This window comes from Aythya fuligula, chromosome 20, assembly GCF_009819795.1.
Source record: "Aythya fuligula isolate bAytFul2 chromosome 20, bAytFul2.pri, whole genome shotgun sequence".
Lineage (NCBI taxonomy): Eukaryota > Metazoa > Chordata > Aves > Anseriformes > Anatidae > Aythya > Aythya fuligula.
The window spans coordinates 8,927,915-8,940,062 of record NC_045578.1 but is presented as its reverse complement, the minus strand read 5'-3'; the positions used below and the strand labels follow the sequence as shown (position 1 = coordinate 8,940,062).

Below are 12,148 nucleotides of genomic sequence, written 5' to 3'. Positions count from 1 at the left end.
ATAAAGCATAATACTATAGACATTGCAACAAATTAGGTATAAACAATGACAAATGTATTAAGTGATCTGAACTCAGTTCTTAACTTTAATACTGAAAATCATTTCAAATCTCTGTGGAAGAAGTTAGATGAAGGCATACACAACTAGACTAGGAAAAAAAAAATCATTCTACCATCTGTAGAAATGGTATTTTAATGCAAATTATTCAGCAATCATTCCAATATACATAATAACCCAATTTACCTACCTGTGACTGTACTTTATTATTGAAGTGAGTAACCTCAGCTCCTATCAAAGGACATGCAGAAATTGACTGGATGACACAGTTCCTGCATTGTAAGTACCTTGTCAGAGAATATTCCTTCTCATTCCAAATAGCATTTAAAGATAAACTGGCATTCACATCTTCCAAAAGAAAGAAAGAGTGCTTTACGTAGACATCAAGAGATATTTTAAAGCAGTCACAAGCTGCACTTCACATTTCAAAACATTTCTTTGTTTGTTTTGCAAGAAAGCAAGGTGATAAAGAATACTTACTAATCTCTGAGAATTCAGTAGCATTTAAAATATGTGACAAAAAATCACAGAATTGTGCCATCTTAGCACCAGAACTGCCCACACGCTAGCAAAAAGCAGTACTTTACTTCTGGTCTCTGTCACCTGAATGCTGCTAAAGTATCACAAATTGCATAGTATGACACCAGGCATAATTTCATATAAAATATGAACATCACATCACTTCTACAGAGCCCTACTTTACCAACTGTGCCAGGGTATACGCTTCATGGAGTTTGATTTGCTATATGGTATGTAAATTATTCTGTTTTCATTATCCTTATCTTTGTTTTGATCAGAATGCTATGCAAGGCCCTGAGAAATTTGGGAATGGAGAGGAAACTGGTGTACGTCTTCAGTGTTTGGTTAAACATAGAGAGCTCTACACTCTCTCACTACACTCAGACAATTGCTACACAGAAGAAAACATGTGGAAAGCACCTTTTGTTAACTTGACATTCAGTGTCCCTCAAGAGGAGAAATTTCCTAATAAGGAAAAATTACAAAAAAAGCTTTAGTAAAGCTTTGAACATTATATATAATTTAACAAAAGACAAGTTATAGTCTATTTGAAAGCTCAGATGTTTCTCTTGGCTCAAAAACGCTTTCCAGAAAAAATCTGCAAAACCTGTATAAGTAGTTTGGAAAGTGGTAATACAGTGAAAGACTTCTACAGGTCCTCTCTATAGAGGTAAATCTCCGATGTAGATCAAGATATAAAAGCATATTACCAAAATCAAGAGGCACATGAAGAAAATGAAAGGTATTTCATTTAAAGCTATAAGACTTGACAAATGTTAGGTGGTATTTATCAGTAATCAGTAAAATTTACCTTTGCTTTTCACGGGCATCTGATAAACCTTCAAAGTTTCTTTTAGATGCTTAAGACTTGCAGCATCTGAGATGACCAACATCACATTATCATCTTCTGAGCTGCCAGCTAGTTGACATGCACAGTTATTAATGGATTCTTTACTTCTTACTGTAGTATTTCTGAAGAGTTTCCAGATTATTTTCAGTTCAATATTACCGTACCAAGCTTTTCTCAAAGTTCCTATGATTTAGAAAGCAGGGTGTAAGACACATATAAATGGTTTTGAATTCAGTACTGTTCAAACATTCTGCAAATTTTCCACATTTACAAGATGGTAATTTAGGCCCTGATCCAAATACCCACTGAAGTCAGTGAAAAGACTTCTATTAATGGAAATGGACCTTGGAAGAGGGCCTTATTTAAATATTTTAACGCATCCGAAATTTACTTTTCAACAGATAATTTCCCCCTTGTTATTACTCCCAAACTCGGCGAGTTTGATTCCACTTTGAATAGACAGTCATTTATTTTTAATTTTCTTCAAACCAATGCAAATTATTATTTTTCAACTTCCATGAACCAACTGACATCTGGACATTCAGTTTAAACAGCATTAAACTTCTTGCTGACAATGGACATCCTGGTGACAGCTAGTGTTCAAGGACCTCAGTGGTTCAAAACATTTTTATTTAATACATAGTTACTCCATTTCACAGGTTCTATACCAATTAGCAAACATAGGGCAGTGCTGCTAAAATATTATTAAGGAAACGAATTAAAGTCTACTGATTAGATTACACAAGTTCAAAAGGAAACAGATTATGACTGCTCTGGGAAAATGGAGAGGCAACAGCCTCTATCACCTGGGCATCCCTGCTTTATTTGTAAGGTAACATGGACTTTGCTAGCTGGCGTGTGACTTTCATGGCTCCAGAGCAACGGGGGCATCTTCCATTTCCCCTCAGGCTCAGATCTGGTGTGCAGAAGAGGGTACTTGCTTGTTCTTGGTATTTTCTGGTTCATATAATGTCTGGACTGGCTTTGTGACCTGACGTGCATTTCAGCTACATCACACACTGGAGTCATGAGCACTAAATGCTCACGCACACAGTTCCTGCCTATTCAGCCTGGCCTCCCCCACTTTCATGGCTGAAGACTGTTTCAGGAGATTTTTCTTTTTGCTAATGTCACTTTTGATACCAGTTCCATGATTGTTTCATCATTTAATAAGCTTTTGGGGCCTTAGAGAACAGGAAGGAAAGTTTAAAAATCCCATAGCATAGCATGCTCTAAATGAATCCACACAAAAGTCTATCTCTAAAATCTTATTGCTAATTGTTTCTGCATGTAATTCATGACAACTTCTTTTAATTAGGTCATTACTACATATGGCCCAGCAGAGTGAAGATACAGTGCCTTTTTGAAATGTAGAAGAGTTATTGCCATTATCAACTTGTAGACTTTCCCAAATTAAAGCAACTCAGAAAAACAGTAGGGCCAATTTTAGGGCACATCTAATTCTTGTTTTATTCAATGCTCTTTAGTTTTCAGTTGACACAAACTAAATTACTGCAGGGTAGGTTACATACTGAAGAACAACGAAGTGATCATACAGTTCGTTTCTCAGTAAAACTTTTGACAGTTTCATTTAAAACATGTATTAGATTCACAGAGCTGCTGTGCCAAGATATTAACCACATTCTCACAGCAACTGGTAGCAAATTAACACCTAATCCTTAGAAACAACATACTGCAGTGAATAGGCCACTATATTATAAATAATCTCTTTCAGCCTTCCATACTGCCAAGACCTGTTGCCTCCAGTTAACTCTTAAATGTCGTTCAGGTTTCCATCATACTTCAAGATAGATCAATACATCTAGACCACTTAATCAAGGAAGAGAAATACATCAGAAAGGTTACATTAATTTATTTTCACTGAAATACCAAGTAGAACAGGTTTCTTTGTTGTGACAACTTCTCCACCCAAATTTTTTTCTGCAAGTCTCTAGTGTATTTCTAACAACTTATTTATTTACTTACCATACCTAGTGGAGAAATTAACTAATTATTCTAAAATATGCCTTCAGCATCCAACACCGTGGAAGGATAAAGAATCCTACCATTCCTAACCTGAAAAAAATGACCAGTTACGTAGATCTTACCTTCTGCTTTTGGTAGTATTTCAACTCCACATATTTTACAATAGAGTCCTTTCTTGCAAGGTTGTTGGTGGTTTTCCTTCTAATAAGCCAATATGCAAGTTAATGTGAATAGTAGTTTGCATATATTAACTATGCAACTATACAGATTGAAGCATTTAAGTATAAACACATTATGAAATGTATCAGAACTACTTGAGACATACTTCTTTAAATGTCTAAATTTATTTGAATCAGTGTTTATCATTTATGTTAGCTTAAAATTAAAATACATTACAGACTAAAAATATTTAACCTAGCCTGAAGAGAAACAGTTTCAAATAAAATATGAGATATTTTACAGACAATGATGCAGCAGGATGTCAAAGATTTGGCTTGGAATTTTGCAGAGAAACCTGAGAAAACTGGTGTCCAACTCTTGCAAAATTTCTGTATGATTACTTCCTTACACTGCAAACCCTGCCCTAAAAATTACATATGAACAAGAAATTGGAAGCACTACTTCTACTGAGATAGGAATCCCATCTAATATGATTTATGAGCTGGACTCTGTAGACTGTCAGTATCTGCAGCTTCTACCCACGTTAACACGACTTAAAAACATTCTGCTCCTTTGCTTCCCATGAGAAACAAAGGCTTCTGTTCAGAGTGTAAATTGTAAATATCTAGAGCAAACCGTACAGACCATGAATACACTATTCTATCTATATATTTATAGATAATTTAAAAGATATCATAAAATAAGTACTTTGTATTTCCCCTTAACATTCAACAGTAACCACTTAAAGAGAGATACTTTATCTACCTTTCTTTCACAGCTGTAGCCACATGCCCTAACTGTAGCTCTTCTTCGCCTGCATTGTCTCCGAACTTTAAATCCTTTAATAAATTAAAGATTTCGTTATTATTTTAGACAGAAGAAATTGTATCAACCTAATATATACATAAGAAATTTTCAATAATTTAGCTTTTCCAGAACTAGAAAATCCAAAGAAATAATTCTAGGAAGGCTGATACACTAATTTTGCTTCCCTTCCAGTTGGGGTCTAGGTAGCAGGGCAAGTAATTTAATATACTCAATGATCATAAATATATTAACTAAAGAAATAAAGAATATGCTTACTACTAATATATTGAATATTATAGTTAAAGACAAATAAAGAATGAATATACACAGCTTTTACACCAAATGAAACTGCCCATCTTCCTCCTTCCCTCCCTCCCAGCCTTCCCTCCAAAACCAGCAGCAATACAACGAATTATTATCCATCGGTTGTCCCAAGCAACTCAGCTACAGTCGGGATTTGAGTTTGGTGAATTTCTGTATGGACGCTTTTAAAGAAAAATCTAGTATCTAATAAGCAAAATGCTGAGTTTTTACTAAACCATTATTATTATTTTTAACATGTATTAATTTCATATAAAATGTAGACATTGCAAATTAATATAAAATATTTGACATGAGGAAGGGGCATATCTTAAGGAATTTCTAATAAAAAGCAAGACACAACACCAGATAGATTCAAGGAAGTCAAAATCTGCTCCTGATCAGGAAAGGAAGATGGACTTTTAAAGATGGTACATAAAGAGAGGCAAATCTGTGAAGATGACAATTAAGGGATAGTATTCCATGAGATGAGCAGACAAGCCACTAACTTAAGTGATTTCTATTACCTATTTAGATGCACATAAACATAAAAAGTAGTTTGGTACAGGAAATTTGTTAGATCTTTAGATGTGTCGTATGTTTAAATTGTACCCAACATCAGAGCTTGCTTCTGCACTATCAAGTGGGAGTGTGGATGTAGCTAGCTAAAAAACATCGGCACCTGATGACTGAGAGAATTCCATGAAACTTGAACCAAGAAGCACGGTCCTTTCGTAGCACCAGTAAAAGAAAAGGCTTAACCAAATGTCTTATAAGAAATATTGCAAGATAATGCTTGTTAAAGAAGTTTAACAATATCCTTAACACGCTTGCAAACACAGGATCTATTTTATAAAGATGTATTTATTGTGCAAAGAGATACAATTTCAATCATTTTGATAAGAATATGTTCACAGTTCTGCAGAGATGGTGACAGAATGTTATTTAGATGAACTCCTAAAGAAAATGACCAGTCAAAAATTTCACCTCAGCTCTCATCAGGATATACAAACACCGATAAATCAATCTTAAGATTGCAAAAATCTTGCATCTGCTTGTTAATACATGATGGAAATGAACAGTCTTTTCTTGAAAATCATGCATAATGTTTTATTACAGCAAAATCCTGGCTTATGTTTTGATTGCAGTAAATCAAATAAATGTATTTAAACATTTCATGTTCAAAAAAAAAAAGAGTACACTGAGGCAGATTTAAAGTCCATTATGTACAAATTTACATTGTTATATGTGGCATAGAAAATATGGTTGAAGGGCAGAGGAGTACTTGTTTTGAAACGAATACATACAGAATCCGACCAAAAGAAACAAAAGAAAAGAAAGGAAATTTTAAAAGAGTCATCAACTTTTATATAAAACAAAGAAAGACTACTTGAAGATGAAGGTATTTGATGATGATGATGATGAGAGGCAAGTGTTCAAGTACTGCTATTACACAGCCTCCGATGTGCTCATTTTAACAAAAGAAATTTGAGGGAAACAAGTGCTGAAGAACTTATCTATTTCAATATCTGTTCTTCATCTATCATGTTACTTGATCCACAAAAATGCTGTTATACATATTTAATAAAAATAATAAGAAATGCAAATAATCTTTTTAAAAAATATATATATATATTGATATTTTACTTTCTGATGTAAACTCAACTGTTTGTATTTAATGGCAGACTAATTAACTCTGTAATAGACAAATCTTCTCTTCACCCTACAATTACAAGTAGAATTACTTGGGCTTTTATTCAGAATTTCCACACGTGATGTTTGTCCTTTGACCACAAAGTTAGGGTGAAGAATCTGAATTATATCTACAGATAATTGCATGTTGCATGGCTTGTACAGTGAAAAACAAAAACAAAATGAACGATTGAGCTTGATAGTTGCATATATTAGATGTTAACTAGAATGCCATTACTGCTCTATAGTGCGGCTACATTATAAAGGCTGCTCACTACATTTCCCATAGAGGCTGTCACTGTGTGCTAGTATTGTTCAATAAAAAGGATGACACACCTTTATTTCGTGATCTGGAAAGACTGATTTTCCGTTTTTTGGTGTCCATCTCTTGAGATTCTATCTGCTCTGCTTCTATTCCACTAGTCATCTTTGCATCATTAACTGCACTATTCTTACTCCCATCGTTTTGCACTATTCCATGTAAACTTGTGTTTCTGTCTTCATCATTAGCTATTTCTTTTGTTACAGTTAGTGTTTTTGAGGTATTAATTACAAAAAGATCAGCGGCTACTGTGGATGTTCCACATTCACTCAGATTCTCATTTGTGTTACAGGCTGGATCTAGTGCTCTGATTTCCTGTTCCTCTGATTCCACATCATCATAGAGTTCTGGTGTGAAGTAGATACTCTCATCCTCATCCTCAGCTTCTGCAGATGCACTTAACGTTGAAAGTTCACATTTCCCTCCTACAGAAGGAAGCTCACTGCAGGGTTCAATTTGAAGCTGTAGTTCATCAAGATGCTCCTCAGCAACTGGAGCCTCAGTATTTTTAACTGAAAAATTAGTTGTTTCCAAATGTGATTCTGGTACACTTGGTTTATGTTCTGAAATGAATGATGACTGGCATTGATTTACACCATCAATAAGTTCACTAGCACTATTCACATTCTTCTTTTGTTCGCTGCTTGCTGTGGACATGCAGTTTGCAGCTACAGGCAAAGGCGTTGAAGTCAGTGGTTTAAAGCAGCAGTGTTCTTTCATAAAACCAGAACTAGTCCAATCATTCTTTTTTGCTCTCTCTATTTTAGTTGCAGGCATTTTGGGTGTGGAGTCCATATGTTTTCTTCTTTGTGTTGCATTGTGAGAATGACTCTCTACATCAACTTTCTGGCCACCTGTGAAAAATCACAAAACATTAATTAATTGTATATGCCTTCCCCCTGCTGATTTACAGCATGTTTAGCACATCAAAATTACCACTGTTTTATTAGGTTTACAGATATTTTATAATACTCATTAAGATTCAATACAAACAAAAGCCCAGATGTTACAACTATCTTTGCACATGAATTGTCTTAATGAAATCAATAGATTAACTGGCCCATGTAAAGTGAGAGCATATGTACAACTGGATTTAAAATCTGTATTTTTTATGCTTTGTACTCTTATGTTATATACATCTTTTTTACCTGAAGTGAAATGATAAGCTTTCCTAAAATTTAGGAATGGATGGATAGTTACTAGTAAAGCTGTTACAGAAAAAGATTGAATACAAGGCATCTTACTATGCCTAAACAACAGACATAGTTTGAATCAAAGCACTTGTCTTGCAATAATGCTCAAAATACGTTTGAAGCACACAAATTTAAATTCTCTTCATATTTTTCAATTACAAAGGCAAATTAAGTGAAAATAGTTTTGATCGTACTATGAACTTCTCAAATATTATCAATTGTTTTAAGACAACCAGATGGAATGACAACTAATTTCAGTACGTTGAGCGCAGTTTATAACATTTGTGAATAATTATCATGTTGTACTATAACACTCCAGTAATTTTAAAAAACATTTGTTTCTTCCAAAAAAAAGAGGTGACTGGACATTTGAAATTGTTAATGAAGTCCTTTTTTCCCCACAGGAAATGAACGTACTTTGTTTCTTTGCTGCCGTGATATTACTGGGCTGATTTGATGTTGCAGGATTAATTGAATTGATGGGTGTAGTAAAATGAGTATCTGGGACCAAATTTTGCTCCTCACTTTTAACAGGAACATCTGGTGACAGCTGAATAGTTGCCTCCTGTTGAGAAGCTGATGACACGTCTTTTGAATTTGAAGGTACATGGAGAAATTCACTACTACACGGTGATGAACAATCAATGCCTTTCTGGTTTCTTTTAGCAAATGCTTGCAAGGATTCAAGCGCACTACCAAAATTTTCATGATGCTGGACTTGTTGGCGAATCCATTTAGATAATCCTAAGGGGGGGAGGGAAAAAAAAAAAGTGTTACCACAAAACTATATCATATACACTATTTACTGATGTGAAATAGCATCTAAATATTGCAAATACATCTGCATATGTACAGCATACACAGACTCTTAAGTATTTTGAGTAAGATAATGTATGACCTCCTTTCAGGGCTGGGAACTTGATTCAATGAATGACACTACTAATATTTTTCTTTCATATAAAAAGAAATAAAAATGAACCAGCACCTTTACCTTTCTCAGTAACACTCTTTTGAAATTTAAACTGCTGCACTGCAAAAACACCATTACAATTCTTTTATACCTGGGTGTTCATTTTGCTTGTTATCATGAATTATTAATAATTTACATAGAGTACGCCTATTTATTGTCATACCAATAGCGTATGACAAAAATTAGAATTTAAATAGAATGAAGCTTTTACAACTTTATATTAGATAATGTAAGATATAAAGAAATAATCACAACTACCCAATAGCAAAAATATAATGCAACATAACATTTAAATGCAAGGCAACATAACATCGTTATATAGTCATCATTTTTAGAATTCTCATATAGCAGAAGTTTTAAACCTAATAGCTATTCAGATGATATTGGAACACACAAGAATGAAGTAAAAAATAACTTTCTTAATAAAAATGTAATGTTTTTAAATCCATTGAAATTTTATTCTAAATACCAATTGTTTAAAAGTCTCTGACAAAAGAGAACTGGATTCTTCTGTGGAGTTTTGCTTTTTAGAAAAAATACTAATCTTATCAAATCTTAATCATATTGGTTTTATATATTTTTATAGATAGATAGAAATTCTGCTTCCTTAGATAATTTAAAGATAATTTGATAATATGGATAAAATTGATTATGTGTGTCTTTTTACATATACACACTCTTATCTAAAGAAATTGGAGTTTGTGTATCAATTTTATATATAAAAATTGTTATTTATATAACTCCCATTTTTATATTTTATAAAGAGTCATATATATATGTTTTATATATATATATATATATATATATATATATATATAGCAACTATATATGCATATATTTCCATTTCCTTAGAGAACTTGAATTTATTTTTATTGTAAAAGACATATCAGAAAATCGTTTGAAAATTGTTTGACTTGTACTATGGTGGCTGAGCTCCATCTGCTGACTAGACAGCAACACTGCCTGTTTACTATGTCCTTTTACCCATTCCTTCTATACAGGGCAGGAACAAAGATACGTAATTCTTTCCTAAGTAATTTCTTCCTTTTTTTTTTTTCTCCCTTTTCTATTAAGATAGTATGCATGTTCTGTTTTATCTATATTTATTTCCAGCCAGTATAAAACTACAAACAGAAGTTACTTTTTTGCATATTGAGCATTTAGGGGTTCCCTGTAATAGGAACAGCCCAGGCCTTTACCTGTTCTTACCTAAAAATTTAATTACATTAAAATTCAGACTGCTAACTCAAATCATTAAAGCTCCTTATCAATGCAAAGCATACGTCCACTAGAGACGTATCCAATGTCCAAATAAAAATCTATTGCCTACCTTTTTCATACATACATATACACACTCACCTGTGCACACATATGTATATATACCCTACTTATATTTAATATGCAAAGATTCAGAGTGCTAAGGTACTTATTTATATGCAAGAATAAGAAAGAATTCTTAAATTCTTCATACTGAAATTTCTGTATCATGATCTGCATACATAAAAACGGGAAAGGAAATTAAATTAACTGAATATTGGTACCAATGCATTTTCAGAGCACTTAATGAACTAGTGATATTAAGTGCAGTTTTAGGCTTCTAAGTTTCAAGTAGACATTTCAAGTTTAACAGCTATACTTCGTTATGGCTTTCCTTACTCACCTAGGAGTGAAAGAAAAATATAAAAAAAAAAGTTTTGTTTTTTGTTTTGTTTTGTTTTGTTTTTTACAGCTTACCTGTTATGTACTTGTTAGGGTTATTCCGGAAGCGGTCATCAACTAGAATAAGAGCACCCCAATCACTTCTATGTCGTATACACCTACAGGCAAGCGATAAAAAAATGTGGGAATTAGACAAGAGGAACTGCAAAATGTCAGCCTGCTGGAGTATGCAAAAACATACAGAAAGTGCTTTCCTACTCTCTTGCAACTAAAAAAATACATTATGAATGCAAAAACTACACTATCAGAGTATATCATGGAAGCTTAATTTTCATTGACTTCTTGAATGTACTATATGAAAACGAATAAAATAAATACAAATACTTAGCAGCTAATCAAACCATATATTATTTGTTTTCCACTCTTAACTGGATAAATTAAATACTGAAAGTTGAACATGTAAGAGTGTAAAAGAAAACAAAATGGACTGATACAACGGCTTGCAGTTTTTTTAAACTATGCACTTTCATAAAGAAATGTAAAATTCTGCAAATCAAAGCTGAGTGATACTGTTAAGTTTGTAACTGAGTCGTTACAGGCATACAAAAATATTCCAATATTCACTTCACATGTGTTGATATTTTTAACATTATTTGGATTTCTATACACTGCCTCCCAGAAAAAAAATATGAAAGAACAGTAATAACATAAATGAAATGTGGAAAAGAATCTGTCTGTAATAGCTTCGGATTATTATTCCCATTTCATAAGAAGAGGGCAACTTTTGAAAAAGATGTACATATGTACACGAAAACACAAGCATAACAGTCAGGCAGTAAAATGGGAGTGACAAGGTTGGTCAAGGTTGGTTTCCTCCAAATAAATTTGTATTTGAAGTCTCTCCACGGTCAGAAAAGCTACCACAACTTCTTTAAGGAACAGACTTCTTCCCACTTTTCATTTTTCATTGGTTGATTAAGTGTTAACTCATAGTTTAAATGAATGACACAAACCGGAGAGACATCCTACACTTTTTAGGAAAAGCAGCACTGCAACGAATTCATAGCATGGTTGTCACCTGGCCATTCACACCATCTGTTATATTCCCAAAGGCTGCTATTTCATTTCATGGACTTGTGTTACTTTGTATAATGTAACAGCACTGAATTAAGAGAAAAGTGCCAGACTGAAGACTAGCGTGTTTCTGCTCACTTCAACCCCTGCAGGCATCTTTGCAGCAAGAAGCTTGTATCTACAGCAACTACTTGCTGCAGTTTTCAGAATGAGCTACATTCTCGTTTATATCACCTTAGTAGACTGCTCTGTTTTTATAAAAATAGTCATCATATGTTGTCATCCTTCACCAAACCTCAGTTAGTAAAGACTTAGTCTAACGATACTATACACGACTCACACATTTATTTCAGAATGGAAGTCTATTCTTTCCCTTTAAGTTTAGACCAGCATGAGTTCATTCACATAAATTATACAACAAGCAATTTTCACTAAAGCTAGAATTAAGTTAAAACTCCCATCGGTGACAAAACTTCAGATTCATTTCTTACTGTTAGAATTCCACCACCTATTTTTATTTCTTTCTTAACAACTGTTAACAAATGGTCTTATTTTGCGAA

General features: G+C 33.4%; 1 protein-coding gene across 2 annotated transcripts in view; it reads right to left on the bottom strand.

The window, feature by feature from the left end:
- Nucleotides 1–5,546: 5,546 nt before the first annotated feature.
- The window catches only part of BRIP1 (BRCA1 interacting protein C-terminal helicase 1), a 58,665-nt gene continuing 52,063 nt past the window's right edge, over nt 5,547–12,148 (bottom strand). The window contains exons 18-20 of one of the 2 annotated variants that reach the window (XM_032201016.1): nt 10,590–10,672; nt 8,303–8,629; nt 5,547–7,546 (exon numbers count right to left, since the gene is read on the bottom strand). In XM_032201016.1, the coding sequence (XP_032056907.1) occupies nt 6,666–7,546; nt 8,303–8,629; nt 10,590–10,672 (1,291 nt within the window). In that variant the 3' untranslated portion in view covers nt 5,547–6,665. The remainder of the gene's footprint in view (nt 7,547–8,302; nt 8,630–10,589; nt 10,673–12,148) is intronic. The other variant, XM_032201017.1, reaches the window with a different exon arrangement.